The 16,903-nt window shown below is 41.2% G+C and overlaps 1 protein-coding gene across 3 annotated transcripts in view; it reads right to left on the bottom strand.

Annotated features, from left to right (window-relative positions):
* The window catches only part of samd12 (sterile alpha motif domain containing 12), a 170,341-nt gene that overhangs the window by 88,902 nt on the left and 64,536 nt on the right, over positions 1 to 16,903 (bottom strand). For all 3 annotated transcript variants that reach the window (XM_028817550.2, XM_051935999.1, XM_051936000.1), the window contains exon 3: positions 14,657 to 14,786. In XM_028817550.2, the coding sequence (XP_028673383.1) occupies positions 14,657 to 14,786 (130 nt within the window). The remainder of the gene's footprint in view (positions 1 to 14,656; positions 14,787 to 16,903) is intronic.

Below are 16,903 nucleotides of genomic sequence, written 5' to 3'. Positions count from 1 at the left end.
ATATAATACAGAGACAGATCAAAAAGGCTGAACATAATAAACGGATAAAGATGAAAGGCATTATATAAGATAGATACATCTGAAAGGCACTAAACAATTTAGTAAAGATTGATAGATCTGAAAGGCACTATATAAGATAGTTAGACAGCTAGATATGAAAGTACTATATAACAGATAAAAAGATAGACTGATCTAAAAGGCACTATATAAGATACACCAATAGCATCAGACACATGGATACAGGGAGCGTTTTATGCGTCTCCACTGAACAAATACAGAGAAGGAATCCAGTGTGACACTGCAAACTTTTGTTCTGTTTGTCTCATTAGAGTGAAGAAGGAGAAAAGCCCTGAAGGCTGCTCAGGTCACTTCCTACATGGTAGATGCCCCGTCTCTTTTGGTCTCACCTGTGTCAGAGTACCATTGGAAATCAGTGTACATTCACGGACCTTCTTCCAAGTGTCACACACATGCCATTAGGGGGCAGCCAACCACGAGATAGGGGTATGGGGCAGCGTATTAATGCCTTTCTGTCTTCCTCACCAGAAAATCTGAAGATCCAAAGTCTGCAACGACTTGAATTCTATGCTCGGAAACACCGTCCCCCATGCCCAGTGACAAGCTCACTTCCACATCCCATCCGTTTCTGGTTCATCCGTCCTCCTGTGATGACTTCATTTCCGGTCCCTCTCCGATGTCCTCACCTCCGTCACTGTCTATCTACGTTATCCCCATTTCCTCCTCTGCGATACTTCCGGCCACGACTACATAACAGCTGTGACTACCCTTGTTTTGATGTCAACTGTTCCGATTTATACATTTTGACCGTTGTATCAGTGCTAATTGACTGCCTGATCCATCGACAGTATACGGGGACAGATCCCCAACCCTTAATCTGTTTCTCGGTGGTCTTATTTCTTCACATAATGAATGCGGCACTCTGAGCCTGTGAACATTTTTTTTTCTTTCTCTCTCAAAGATGGCAAAAAAACTATTTTCTTAGCATGATTGTGCTTGTGTTTTGTCCCACGGATGTTACACTTAAATGGGCTATCCTGCGGGACCCCAATCCACATTTTTTTATTCTTTGTGCTCATTTACAGTAGATAGATAAATAGAAAGAAGAGACACAAAAAGACAAAGTAGATAAATGGACCCACAAATCAATATTAGATATATATAACATATAAAGAACTAGAAATGAAAGGCACCATATAACATATAGACAGATAGATATAAAAGACACAATAAGATATACTGCATATACTACATAAATGGATGTGAAACGCACTATGAGAAAGAAAGACAGATACCTAGATAGCTAGATTAGGCCCACAGTCTCTTATTATGGCTCCCTGGTGGGCTACAGTCGCTAACTTTCATTGCCCTTTTAAATCAGCTCTTCTCTCCCATAAGCAAATGCCACACTGTGATCGGCTATGGGGGATACAAGTGAAAGTTAGGGTCAAAGTGAACTTCATTATTACCCAGGTGGGCGCTAGAACCCAAGTCTATTTTGAGGCCATTTTGTTCCTAAATCAAGCGCTGCTCCTGTCCTGCTCTTTTCGGCACTGTTCAATATGTGTAACTGTAGAATGGTGAACGAGCCTTGCTTGGCACAATCTGTTGTTCTGGCGTCACAAATAAGAAATCTTTCATTTTTGGAAGCAGTTTGTGATTTTTCTTTTTTTTTTCTTCTGTTTTTGCATTCTAAAGAACGAGGCCATCTATCACTTCCCTTGCTGAGTGTTTCTCACTTCATTCCTTTTCCCGCCAGCACCTCAGCTTGCATTTCAATGTGTGATTCAGTCGTTTTCCATGAAATACAAGAACCTGCACGCTCCTTTGAAAGCTGCGGTCACATTTATTGATTTCTCCATTACATCACCTGGTGAAGCAGGCCATCATTTCAAGTGCCCACCTACGGTATGCAGTACTTTAATTACCCCTACTAGCCCACCATTTCATAGGCCAGATTTTCTCAGTTGTATTATTATTATTAATATTTACATGAATTACACATCTTTCTCCTTGAATGCTTTTTCCAAAGTAAACATATTAAAAATGTGTCATTTTAATCTCCCTTGCTGTGACCAAATCTCTGCACTTGGGTGGCACTACCCTCAGAGGGCTCTTCACTGGGCTACTGAACTCGGGTCTGAACCCCACCCACCCACGTGGTGTGGCACGGCTTAGGCTGTTCAGCCAAAGCAGAAGTCTGTCAGCTGAATTGACTCATCGTGCTTCTTGCTGTAAGCTCTTGGAGTTTGGATTCACATGGCACAGGTACTTACAAAGGAGGTCAACATAATCAGTCTGGGGGAAACAAGTGTGACAGGACAAGGTGACAACTAATCATCACAAGTGAAGAGCTCAGAACAAAACACGAGCTGATGACAATTACAAGAATTCTGAAAATGTCAGATCGAAATTCACCAAACAAGAGGGTCTTCAAATGCTTCTTAAACATATCGAGGGAGTCAGCAATTTGGATTGACGTGGGCAGCTCATTCCACCAGCTAGTTTTGAAGACCACGGTAAGACCAGCAATGATCCTTGGAGGTGAAATATGAGCAGGGAAAAAGGGTGAAGAGTTTGATTTGAGATTCAATGCCATGCAGAGGTGGCATCATCAAACACCACTCATCAGCAGGCCCAATTGGTTAAGAAGATGGATAGGCTCTCACAAGTGTCTCCACACACACACACACACACACACACACACACACACACACAAACTGCAGGTGCTGACTACTCTGTAGGCCAGCATCCAGAATTTGAACTTTGAACTTAATATGTGCCAATGAAGTGACCTGAAAAGAAGAGTGACATGTGGCCACCTCGGCTCCTTGAACACCAGATGTGTCGCATCATTTTGAATCACCTACATGATTGATGACACATGCAGGTACTTCAATCAGCAGGGAGTTGCAGTAGTCCAGACATGACAACATCAACACCTGGACCAGGAGGTGTGCTGCATACTCAGATCATATACGGCCTAATCTTAAACAGAGTGAATCTACAAATCCAGAGACTGTTGCAACATGGTCAGTGAAAGGCAACTGGTCATCAGTTACGACCTCAAGGATTTGTATTGATAATGAGTGGAGCTGACCAGAGATGGGGTGTTGAATAGATGGATGAGCTAGGATAACAAGGAGGTCTTTCTTTGCCAGGTTGAGCTGGAGATCCCTGGTTCCTTCATCCAACTTGCAATATCAAGGAGACATGCAGAGATTCTAGCTGATACCGTGTGGTCCTCAGCAGGGAATGACAGGTACAGTTGTGTATCATTGGCACAGCAACCGTGGGACAGGATGAAGGACCTGGTGAGTAGGCGTACAGAGAGCATCGATCCTTGGGGTATCCTTGTGCTTACCTGGTGTACCCTGGATATCTCTCCATGCCAGGACTCAGAGTAGGATCTACCCAAGAGGTAGGATTCAAACCATCTGAAGGCAGTCCTGGTGATGCTATTGTCAGAGAGGGTGACAAGGAAGATCTGCAGGTTGAATGTGTCGAAAATGGAGAAGAGATCTAGCACGATGAGGAAAGATGTCATGTTGGTATTTCTAGCTGGACGTAACGTGTCGGCAACAGTGGGGAAAGCCGTCATGGTGGAACAGACCCTCTTGAGGCCCGACTGATTAGGATCCAGCAGACTGTTCTTAATATTGACTATTAGAACAAATAGTCTTATACTTATTTATATTTTATCATTATGTGTGTGGCACCATTTTGTTGTTTGAAAACTCATGGATGTCACCACTTTGTTCTTGTTTCTGTGACCACTGCCATTTTGTTAACAGTAATGACATCCACTTGCTATCGAGTATACATCAGCACCATTACACATGACAGCTTCTGTAGATAGACATGAAAGGCACTAATAGATAGATAGATAGATAGATAGATAGATAGATAGATAGATAGATAGATAGATAGATAGATAGATAGATAGATAGATAGATAGATAGATAGATCTAGAAATTGCAATTTTATCCATTTAAAAGGAAGTCTACAACACAATACAGTATGCAGAGATGAAGGGGTCTGAGGGCTTTCTCAGTCCACTTTGTTTTCCTCAGGTGGCACCATGTTTGTCTTCTCCCTCTTTAGGTTTTAAAATAATAAATGAGCACCCTCCAGTTTTAAAGAAGATAAATGAAGGACATTCAGAAGAAGGCAAAAGTCCCTCCCCTACATTTGCCATTCGCCCCTCCAAGGTCTGCACCTCTGACATTAAATCAAAGAGCCGAGGAATTCAGCTGCCACCTCTGATATCCATACTGATGGCGAACACCCGGGCGCCGCTGCCTGGCATTTTTAACAAGCCAAGAAACACAGCAGTAAACGTTTGACAGATCAAAGATAAGCTGCGCTTCACGAGCAACTTCAAGTCTCACCGTCTTCCAAAGCGCCATCGATTCGTTTTAATTAAGTCGCACGGAAAAAGTTAATAAGTTACTTGAAGGCATTTTGGAGGCGATGTTCTTTGCTGATGGGTGCTCTATTGATTTCCTCCAAACTCTGGGAAGACTGCAACCTAACTGGGCTTGAGTGAGCAGCTGGAGTTGCAGATATCAGATGAGGCCGAGCGCATCTTTATAAGCAGGGTGGGCGTTTGTTTGAACCAAGAAGGCTGAATCACAGCCATATTTATGTGTTTATGTTAAACTGGCACACTTGACAAGCAGGCGGTAAGCGCTCCCCTCAAGGATGTAAGACAAATGGTACATTAAATTCCGCTTCTATCCTGAGGTGGAAACTATAAGGATGCATGAATTAGCATAATAATAATTTCTTGTGTGGGGGTATCTGGCAAGAAGATGGCACCACAAGGAGAGAATCCCACAGACAGCCTGCAGGAAAATCAGAGAGCCATGCTAGCAGCAGGAGTTAGCGGGAATGCAGGGTGAGGCACTTTGAACATGTCTTCTGGTTAAAGTGATCCTGGACATTTTATTTCTATGTTTTATAATATTTGTGATTTCAATTTTCCATTGTTGCTTGCAGAGGCTGGTACAATAGTTGGCACCGCTGTCTTGTAGCACCTGCCCTGCTCACTACCTGCATGGGTTTTCATCACTGACTTCTATTCCTGTAATGCATGCTAAAGATAAGCTTCTTCTTCCTCTTCATCTTTTCCCACTTCTTTGAGGGGTCTATGTGTTTGCTCAGCCTCCTCCGTACAGCTCGGTGTTTGCACCTCCTCCAATTTTCCTTCAGATCTTCTTTCCCTTGATCCACCCACCTCCGCTTTGCCCTCACTCAGTTTTCCTTGCCCTGTTCCATCATTCCCATCACTCTTTTGCCCACTTATTCCTTGTATCTTCTCACCACTTTAGCCTACTTTCTGGCACTTCCTCAGATATCTCTGCCACTTTTGTTGTATCTCTGATTATCTCATCTGTAATTTGGTCCTCTTTTGTAACTGCACACATCCATCTCCACATTTCTCATTTCTTGCCCCATCTAACTTCTGCTCCTGGGCCCTCCTTAATGCCAATGTCACAGCTCCATACATCATTGGTGAGCTTACAATGGTCTTCAAAACCTTTAACCTTTGCCATAATTCTTCGATCACACAACACTCCTGATACCTTCTTCCAATTGTTCCAGCCACCCTGCACACTGTGGGTTCTCTCTGCATCTAATTCTCCATCTTGGGCTACCACTGATCCCAGATATTTAAACTTCTCCAACCTTTTCAATGGCTCTCCCTGAATCCTGATCATCATTAAGCCTCAGTTATTTTGCCTTCTTCCTATTTATCTTCATCCTCTGTTTCCAAAGCCCTTCTCCATTATTTCATCCTTTCTGGTGCTGCACAACACTGAAATCCTTAATGGTGGACTCAATCAGATTCAGAAAATGCTCTGCCCTGCCCACTACCTGCATGGTTTCAGCTTGGCCTCCTTTTTCTGTAATTCTTCCTACAGATGAAGAAGGTCCAGTTAACTGTGGATTCCTGAATTAGGAGTGATTGTGTCCTTCAGCGGAGAGGCCATCGACCCACCATTCAAAGTCAAGTGTTAGGTGCCCAGAATGCAATGAAACCCTCAATTGTACATCTGCACCAGTGTTGCCAGGTCTGCGGATTTCTCTCCCAATTTTTCAATCGTCATCCACAGGGAAAAAATGGCTTTTGTGGGTTGTGTTTTTTTGGGCTACTTTTTAAAAAAACAATGCAGTATTTTGGGATATTTTTCAACTCCACCCCCTCCCCCAAAACTAATTTTTACCATGTTTTTCCTTCATCTGGTACCTGTTTCCCAGCTATTCGCACTTGTATTACAGTCTTTACCTTTCTAAACCCTCCCTTGTTGTGTGATGGTATATACCCATTCTAACACTCTGAAATATCTCAAATGGGAACCCCCCAAACTCAGGCTTTGGTATGTACCTAACCCCCTCACTCTGACCCTGCCCCCTGCTTTCTAGTGTGTCATTTTGTCTACCTTGGGTATTTTATTGGGCAGTTTCGCTATTTGTGAGCACTGGTTGGGCTATATATTTTTTAGGAACCTGGCAACCCTGACCTGGGATGGTAGTAAAATACAAACAACAGACAATGAACACAACACCAGAAATTAGGGGGTGTGTTAAGAGGAAAGACAGAAGGAGCTGAGCCTTTTCAGTTTAAGCACAAGAAAATTAAGAGGATGACGGAAGAATTTAAAATTATGAAGGGAATTAGTCTTGTCTTCTTAGAGAGTCAAGGCTGGTGGGCTGTCAAGAGGAAGGGCCTGTTAAAGCCCATTGCGGCACTTCTTGTGTGATTTGGGCTATACAAAAATAAATTGTATTGTATTGTATTGTCCAGTGGATCAAAGACGGTGACTTCATTAAGAGCACGGGGGCACAGTTAGAAACTTAAGTTTAGATCTTGAATGAACATCGGGAAGTTTTTCTTCACACAGACATGTGGAATAAGCGACTAAGTAGTGTGGTGGACAGTGGGACTGTAGGGGCCTTCAAAACTCAACTTGATGTTATTTTGGAGGAATGAGATGGAGAGGACTGGTGAGTTTTGTTGGGCTGAATGGCCTGTTCTCATTTAAAGTTTTTCTGATGTTCTAATTAAATAAAATTTCAGGGGCCTCTGAGGGCACATGCCACCAGCAGCACAGGAGCAGCCCAAACAACTGGTAGACAAAATAGCAGCAATTGCAAATAACCAAGATGGTGGTGAAAACAGAACTAAATAAGTAATAACAACATCTTAAATAATAATTATTTACATTTGTATAGCGATTTTCTCACAACTCAGAGTGCTTTACATAGTGAGTGCAGCGCCACTTCAACCACCACTAATGTGTTGTGTCCACCTGGATGATGTGATGGATTTTGTGTGCTCATCACACATTTGCTGTTAGCTGCTGAAGTGGTAAGAGAGATAGTCATTTATAGACAAGGGAAGATTAGGGGATCCAGAATGACCAGCCCATGGTGGGCAATTTAGCCTGGACATCAGGACTACACCCTAGTCTTTATGAAGGATGCCTAGGGATCCTTTTAATGACCACAGAGAGTCAGGACCTCGATTTTGAGCCTCAGCCAAAGGTGACAAATTTTACAACACAGGGTCCCCATCACTTCACTGGGGCAGAGGGATCCACATTCGGACCACAGGGTAAGCACCCACTGCTGGCCTCACCAACATCTCTTCCAGCAACAACCCAAGCTTTTCCTGGTTGGTCTCCCATCCAAGTATTGGCCAGGCCTGAGCAGGTTTAGCTTCAGGTGAATGACTTGTTCTGAAGTGCATGGCGACTAAAAAAAATAATGGAAGATTCAGAATGTAGGGCTCAAGAAACACCCAAAACAAGTGCGTACAAAAATGAATAACAAACCTGTTCATAACAGACAGACTCCCAGTTTTAAATTAGGCTTAGTATTTGACTTTTATCTCCAGGTCGCTAGTTAAAATTCTCGTGACATCCCTACACAGACATCACAGCAAATATCACCAGAATCAAAACATTAAGGCCGTTAACCGACTTGAGCAGTGAGAGGCTCTGAATTGTTAACCTGGGCTACCCAACACTGTGTGCTCAAGACTAATGCTGTTCAAAGTTTAAATCCGTAATCTCGGACAGTCAGCTGAAGTGTCGAGCTGAGTTATATAGTGGCGTCTGGCACCTCTTGGGAGAAATTCCTTAGCAAAAGCACAGCGAGCCCTTGCAACTCATCCACAAAATACTCAGATTCTTAAATGGCGTTGTCACAGATTTAAAATGGAATAACAAAAATATTAATATCATCGTCATACTGAAGAATTAACCCAAAACACATATGTGGTCCGTTTCCTTGAGAATGAATCTTAAAAGAATATTCACAGCAAATGAATAAAAAATACAAACTTTTTTCTGAAATTGAGAGTTTTATCGATTTTTATCAAAAGTAGAAAATGACATGCCAGGAGGCGACTTTCGAATTATCCAACTGCAGGCTTTTCATACAAAATATGTATCGAAAAATGAGCCATTTTTGATGAATTTTTATCTCAGCATTTGACTGATAATTAAACAGCAGAAGCATTAAAATCTAAAAATGGCATATAATAAATAAACTAATTAATTGGTGCAAATTAGCTGCTGCTCCCCTGCTCTGCTTTGGCATTTGCAGTAATAATTTAATTAGGAAGTGTTACTTGTGAAATCTAAAATAAACTTTGTTACAGATTTTTGCGGGCTGCCAATAAACATACATTTAGCAGCCAATTTAAAAAAATTAATTACAGCCATAATAAATCCTGTTTGATTGGACTCCACAATTTTTTACTTTAGGTGACCTTTTATTCACTCAATAATTTGTCCTCACAGCCCTTAGTGGGACTTAGGGGTTCAAATCCCAGTCCAGTCACCATCTGGGTGGTCCTCACACTGTCTCCCTGAATCTGTGGGGGTCTGTTTGGCTGCTTAACTTTCTTCATTTAAATGTACATTTCTTTCTTCTCTACTTAGTCGGCTCCTATTAGCTTTAAGTAACTCTTTGGAGGCAGATTTTTTTTTTCCAGAAAAGCTCAATGTTTGTGAAAATTCTCTTTTCATTATTGAAATTGTTCAAAACATACAGCTAACAAATGGCTGAAAATATGTGAATACGCTATACACTCAGTATACACAATAGTTTTGGAGTGTATGATATGTACATGAATGCATCCAACTGCACGCACTGCTAAGTGACGCAGCTTGCAGCACGCGTTTCATCGCTGACACTGTTCCTGAGCAGCACTCTCATTGGCACTCAAAACGGGAGTTTTTCCTTGTCTTCTTAGAGTCTCAAGGCTGGGGGGCTGTCAAGAGGCAGGGCCTGTTAACACTAGAATTACCAGAGTCTACGAAAAAACTCGTAGATCCGGTCCACCTTAAAACCGTTCTTAGCTCTCTTTTGTCTTCTAAATGTGCTGATTAAGACGAGCAGCAAGCAGCCGGCTATTCCATCCCCCACCGTCGCAGAACGTTCACTAAGTTCTCCCAGCTCATGCCTTGTTTGATTATCTGTGAGTGACTGAAGTGCTGGAGTTTTAGAGTGGAAACAATAGATCGCTATTTGGAACACACGCATTTCATGTGTGTTCCGTTTCTACAGTAGTCTGTGTAAACACATTTTTAAAACAAACGTTTTTCATATTTTAGTAGTCAATGACAAAATGTAGGCATAAACTATATAATGTATGAAGCCTGAAGTCCAAAGATCACGTAAACACTTTCACAAAAGATTCAAGGGATAGACAACAGCTTCATTGGCATAGCAGTAAGATTTGCTGACTTGTAATCAAGAGTCCCCGGTTCGAACCCCACTCACTCCTATATTTGCCGTTTTCAGTAGTGAGCTGCTCCTTTTGTTAATATTATACAGTACACACATACATTTGGTTTGCGTCTGTAACACACGGTGTGCATTTATAGGACTTGTAAAAGTTACCGTTTTTTTTTTACTTTTATTCTCTCTAAATCACGATCACGATACATACTACCGCACCCTCCCACCCAGGGATCTGACGCTGTTATTTTTCATTTGAAACGGAATAACTGGAGATGTGAGTGGTGTTTTGAGACAATGGAACTGGACATTCTCTCACCTGGAGGGATCAAAGCTGACATACAAACGCTGGCGAATCTGCCTTCTTCGTATCTCACCGTCACTTGATCTTTTTTTATTCAGTTTTATTGAGTGTTACTGCTCATGCTGAATTAGTGTGCACCTTATGATGTATGATGTCAAAAAAAAACAAAAAAAAAAAAACACAGGCGTAGGTATATATGATATTTGGAATTATTCGTTGTATGACCTGTATAGTAACATTTCAGAAAACTTTGTGGCACAGATGCAACATTATTCATATTATTCATATTCACTCGCATAACATCTTGCGGTTTGTAATCAGTGACTGTGTGTTTTTTTTCTCTGATCTTGCCAGTCCCCACATGTTGCTGTATGCTGTTTCTTTTGTACTCCAGGACATGCAGAGGATAGAATAGTAAAGAGCAGTAACTTCAGCGCTATATGCAATCATCAGATTCAAATGTTAACTGTTCACACACACGCAAGGATCGTCTTTCCTACATTTACAACGTGTGTACCTGTTACAATGTACACGCTTCTCTCTATGCTGTGGTTCCTATTACACACCTGAAAGAAAGAGACAATATATGTGAAAACATCATCGCACTAATGCAATATTATTTGGAAACGATCAGCGTCAGATCGGGTGTGGATTTATGCTGGCGCTATAACTGAAAGAAAAAAAGATCAACATGTGAGTTGATCCTGCAGCACTGAATAAGCTCATGCGCTCTAACACCCCCCACCCCCACCCCCGATCTGACTCTAAGTAACAGCGCAAGTACAGACGCAAACCAAGTGTGATCAAGAGTCCTCGGTTCGATCCCCACTCACTCCTATATTTGCTGTTGTCAGTAGTAAGCTGCTCTTTGTTAATATTATACAGTACACACATACACTTGGTTTGCGCCTGTACTTGCGCTGTTACTTAGAGAGTCAGATCGGGGGGTTAGGGTAGGTGGGGGGGGGGTATGTTAGAGCGCGTGAGCTTATTCAGTGCAGCAGGAACAACACACATGTTGATCTTTTTTTTCTTTCAGTACATGTGCCTTCCCTGTTTATTTATATACCAAGTGACTTCTCTGCCTGTCTGTCTCTCTATTACGCAGTGCTCTGTCTGTCTGTGTGTTATGGATCTTAAAAATAACAGTTATAAGGACACTTGTTCATGTTAATTGCAGCCTCAATTGTTAAAAAATATTTTAAAAGGAGCATCCCACATGAAAATATAACGATCCCATTAACTGACAGTGCATACCAGTTTATAAATTTTATGTCCATTTGAGGTTAAAAAGAAAAAAAAAAGAAAAAAGAACACTTTCTCCTCAACGGGGAATCGAACTCCGGTCTCTGATGGACAGTAAGCATGCGGCGCTCTGAGACAGCAAATCTTACTGCTACGCCACGGAAGCTGTTGTATTGTTCTTGAACCTTTTGTGAAAGTGTTTATTTGATGTTTGGACTTCATGCTTCACGCATTCTATAGTTTATGTCTACATTTTGTAACATTTATTACTAAAATATGAAAAAGTTTCTGTTTTAACAATGTGTTTACACAGATTACTGTAGAAAAGGAACACACATGAAATGCATGTGTTCCAAATAACAATCTATTTCCACTCTAAAACTCCACTTCACTCCCAGATAATCAATCAAGGCATGAGCTGGGAGATGCTCCTGCACGTTCTAAGTCGGTGGGGGGGATGGAATAGCCGGCTGCTTGCAGCTTGTTTTTATCGGCACATTTAGAGGACAAAGGATGCTGGCGGAGAGGTGCGAATGGTTTTAAGGTGGGCCGGATCTACGAGTTTTTTCATAGACTCTGGTAATTCTAGTGTTAAAGCCCATTGCCGCACTTCTAGTGTGATTTTGGGCTATACAAAAATAAATTGTATTGTATTGTATTGATGCTGTGCTCTGAAAGGAAAACCAATGACTAACATTTGCATGAATCAGCTCAGCTCTCAGTCTTTGCTGCCATCTGCTGTATAAAAGGTAAATAATGAACTCTAGGGGACTTCCTCCAATGTCTATTTAGCCTTCTACCCCTGGATTTTAGTTTTTGTCAGTACCTTCCTTTTACCCTTTATGTTGGCTTTTGACAACACCCACCTTCTTCCCTGGATGTCAAAATTTGTCCGCATTAGGGTTTTATTTATGTTAACTTTTCTTGACACCCTCCTTTTACCCTTGATGTTGAATCTTTTATGACGACGTTTGTCGAAACTCACCATCTACCCTTGAAATCAGTGTTTGTCATCAACTGTCTTCTACCTTTGATGTCAAAACCCACCTAATACCGTCGCAGTCAGCTTTTCTCAACACCCGCCTTCAACTTCATGAGCTTTGAGGATGGGAAAGACACTATATCAATAAAATGTTTTTTTATTACCCTGGTCGTCAAGTGTTGTTGACACCTGCCTTCTACCCTTGATCTTGTCTTTTGTCAATGCCTGCCTTATAATCTAGATATCGATTTTTTTATTGACACCCTTCTCCGCCCTTGATGTCAACTTTTGTCAACACTGCCTTCTACTTCAAGTGCTTTGTGCATGGCAGAGATGCTATATAAATAAAATATGTTATTATTACCCTGGTTGTCAATTCTTGTTGACACCTGCCTTCTACCCATTATGTCACCACCATCTTCTACCCTTGATGTTGACTTTAGTCAGCACCTGCAACATAATCTGAATATTGATTTTTTTATTGATACCCATCTTCTACTCCTGTTGTTGAATTTTTTGGATACCCGCCTTCTACCTGTAATGTCAACACCGGACTGCTACCCTGGATTGTCAATTGGCTACATAAGTCTGCTGAGAAAGCTCAGGAGCTGGAGCTCATTTTTTTAAAAATGAAGTCTGTGAGAATCTTGATTTTGTTGGAGTTACTTGCTTTTGTTACTTTCTTGCTCAAATTTAAGGATTTGGAATTTTAGAGTGTTATTGGACTTATGTGCTACTGATTGCTTTTTTTAGGCAAATCCTTTTGCCTCTCTTCGCTTATCACAATATTTTTCTGTGTTCTTCTAAATCTACCATTTATAAAGATTCCTTGTTTGCCCTTTTAATTACAAGCCAAGAGTTTGGGGCCTTTGTTATAGTTTTGAACATTCTGAGAGGTTTTGTCAACCTCCCATTTTTGGGGACTACTCTGGCTGAAGCCAGCAGGTAGTATTTTGCCTTCGTGGAAGACTCCACCTCATGACACACTGCAGTATGAGCACGTGGTTATGGATTTGCCTTCTTGATCTGCGGTACATTTATGAAATGGGGCTTGTGCATGAAGCTACTGTGGTCAGATAACGCTGCTAAAAGACACTCTCTAAAAGGGAGTGAATCGACAGACAGCCAGTGACAGACTGATTTTAGGAGCACATCACAGCTCCCTCTCCAGTTGCTTCCTGTCCTTGGCAGACAGATTACCACAGTAGACTGTGATGGAGATGGCACTAAACTGTTACTGAATGAATCCACTTTATGTAATTCTGGGGTCATGGGGAGCAAAAATCTATTCAGACAACACTGGGCACAGAGAAGCAACCAATCCAGAGTGGGATGCCAGATCTGTGCAAGGTTACACAGTGGCCAATCAATGTCATCCAGTCATGTTGAGGATGAGGCACAGAGAGAACATGGAAACTCCACAAGGACAGCAGCTAAGCCAGGATTTGAACCTGGGCCTAGAGTTGTAATCACTGGCCTAATGGAAATACTGACATCAAGAAAAAAAGCAAAACATGAAAGTAAGGGAAAGGCAATGAAGAACTGAAAGCAACAAACAACACGGGTTTAAAACTGAGCAGATCAGAGGCAAAAAAAAAAAAAAAAAAAATGGAATTTCTTATGAGCCAAGTGAAAATGAAAAACTGGCTGACCCAAAGAAATCTTTTAAAGTGAATAAATATGAGCTGAAAGAACAAACGGAGGTCAGGCAAAGACGAGCAACAGACATTTGCAGAAAATTCAAATATTTACAACTGCAGTATCTTGTGGAGAAGGAGCGAGATAAAATCTTTTCATGTGCTGAAAGCTGTCACCACCCTGTCCTAATGGCCTCTACTCCGAGTTCCCTCATTGTTGATTGGAAATGCGCTTCAAAGGGAAATTGTAAAAATTAGAAAAGGATTCTTCATGAAATTAGTGCAAGTGGTTTGGAACGGGGAATGACGTCACTGAACAGGCCAGGCTTAACCCTCTCGGCAACAGGCCGCTGAAAGTTCAAAGGAATTGAAAAAGATCTCCCCACGAGTCCGCTGTTTAAACTTCTGTTAGCACCGTGTGCGACTACCTCAGGGTCTGGCAATAACTGATGGAGAACGTCACTCAAGAAATGCCTGGTGGAAAACAAATGATAGATAGACAGAGATAGACAGATAGATAGAGATACTCTATAAGACCCAGTTTCCGTGGACTCTTCAATGTACTTTACTGAAAGACCAGGGATCTATCCTTTGATGTGCTTCGTATTCAAGTTAATTTTGGTTGTTATGTTTATGTGTAACCAGAGTGCTCTTTTTTAGGTAAAAAAATCATTTTCAAGTGTTTCATTTGTACCTTTTTGTTTGTATTTGTACCTGTGATGTCGTGTTGCTTGAAGGACTCACTATAGACTTGATACTGGTTTGGACAGTGCTTCTTCAGCCATTTGCAGACATCCTGCTGGGTCCACAGAGCAACGGGCTTTGTCAGCTTCACATGTCCGGGCTGAAAAGTTTAAAAGAGAAATGGATTTGAAGAATTAAAATGATGGTAGTCAAAAGGGATCACAGAAAGTGAGAAAGAAAGATGAGAAGGAAAGCAGGAGGATAAAAAAAAGAGAAAGAGAAACAAAGAGAGAAAGAGAAATGAAGTGAAGGGCACTATATAACACACAGACAGATATCAAAGGTGCTATATAATAGATGGATATGAAACTAAATTTGAAAAGTTCTATATAACAAGATAGATGTGAAACATACTACATAAGATGGACAGTTATGAAAAGTGCCATATGATTAGTCAATAGATAGACAGATATAAATGGCACTATACAAAATACAAAAATAGGTTTGAAGAGTACTATATGATAGATATGAAAGACTTCATGTGATAGATGTAAGGGCACTATATAAAATAGATATATAGATAGGAAATGTTCTCTATAACAGACAGATGTGAAGCACACTTAATAAAATAGATAAGATAGACACATGTGAAAGGGACTCCATGATAGACAGACAGACAGTCTGTCTGATGTTATTAAAACTGCAATGATGCCTCCCTGCTACTCTAGTGAGATAGGCTCGTGGCTAAAGCCATTTTAAGACAACATGCGTCACATCACAAATTGCGTTATTTGTTCAGGGTTTTCCTCTAGTACTGTATTTAGTATTTTACTCCAGTATATTGTCTTTTATTCCATCTAATACTTTGTAAATCCTGTATCTCTTCTTAGTGTCCTATGCTCATGTTATTTGTATCCAATGTTTGATATACCCTGCTGTTCTTCTGGAGAGTCTGTGAAGCACTTTGAGCATGGGAAAGACGCTATATAAAACGTATTATTATTATTATTATTAAATACCATGGAAAAGATTGGCTGATGTGACTCACGGCATACTATGGCACTAAGGGGGAAAAGTCATGTGTAGAGTGAAAACCCCAGACAGACACAGGGTAATCATGCAACGCTCACACCAAGTGGACTGAGAACATTGGCTGGCACTTCCCTATGGTAATTAATGCCAATTACCAGGCTCCCGGTCAGAAACGCTGAGAATGTTACAATAATTTTTTTTGGCCCCCTGCCTTGCTTCTGTAAATCAAGCTGATAAACAGTCTACTTATTCTCACCAGTGACACGAAACCCAGTTGGCCTGCCGGCAGGTTATCTGATCAGAGGCCATCAGGTTGCTCTAAACCTCTTGCAATCGTATGAGCTTCATTTGCCTAACATCACTCATGGATGTGTGTATCTGTCAGAGACACTTTTAGAAAATATGAATTCCTGCAGAGGGTGCATATGGTCTCTTTAAACTGCGTGTATTACCTTCACATAGTAATAAAGGCAAAGACGTCCAGAGCAGCATGTGGGGAACGAATAATGCATACTAAGTAGCATCATTTGCATTATACTGTATATGTAAGTACACTCTGTGTAAGGCGCTGACCAATTAGCGATTCTGGTCTGTGCTGCTAAATTTGCAGAGCTTTACAGTGTGTGGTGAACTCACAGGTGGACAAGGTTACCTGGAATGTGTACCCAGAGAGAGACAAGATAACACGGCGGATTGCTTAGTAAGGGACGGCAAAGTGCATCTCAAACATCATCTCCTGATTGAAAGATGAACTTGAAATAGACTCACTTCAATAAACTTGGGAGGGAAAGCAAACCTGCTTTACAGTATCTGCCAGCTGTTTACATCGATAGAAATACACAAATAGAGGTACTAGATAATAAATGATCATATTTAGAGTGAAATTCACATTGGCATGTACTAATCAACATGCAACACGTCACCATGATTACTGAGTAGATTTGTTTTTTAATGGACAGACAGACAGACATGAAAGGCACTATAAAAAAGATGTAACATTCATTGCTTTGTGATGGTACTCAATAGGAAGGGGACCTTTTTAACTCCTGATGACACAGTGCATAGTTCTGCTTCCTCAAATTTCCAATTTCCCGGGTTCAAAACTGGCCTTGTCACTTGTAATCGTGGAGTTTGCTCTTTCGCTCTCTACTCTTGCTAAGTGACTGACGGCTGGCTCTAATTTGGCCTAATGTGTTGGTTTGACAGCAGCCCTTTGCAGGTTCGGTTCCTGCAGCTCCCCTTTAA

Source organism: Erpetoichthys calabaricus, chromosome 13 (assembly GCF_900747795.2).
Source record: "Erpetoichthys calabaricus chromosome 13, fErpCal1.3, whole genome shotgun sequence".
In the NCBI taxonomy this organism is placed as follows: Eukaryota; Metazoa; Chordata; class Cladistia; order Polypteriformes; family Polypteridae; genus Erpetoichthys; species Erpetoichthys calabaricus.
The sequence above is the reverse complement of the archived record's forward strand: the minus strand, read 5'-3'. Positions and strand labels throughout refer to the sequence as shown.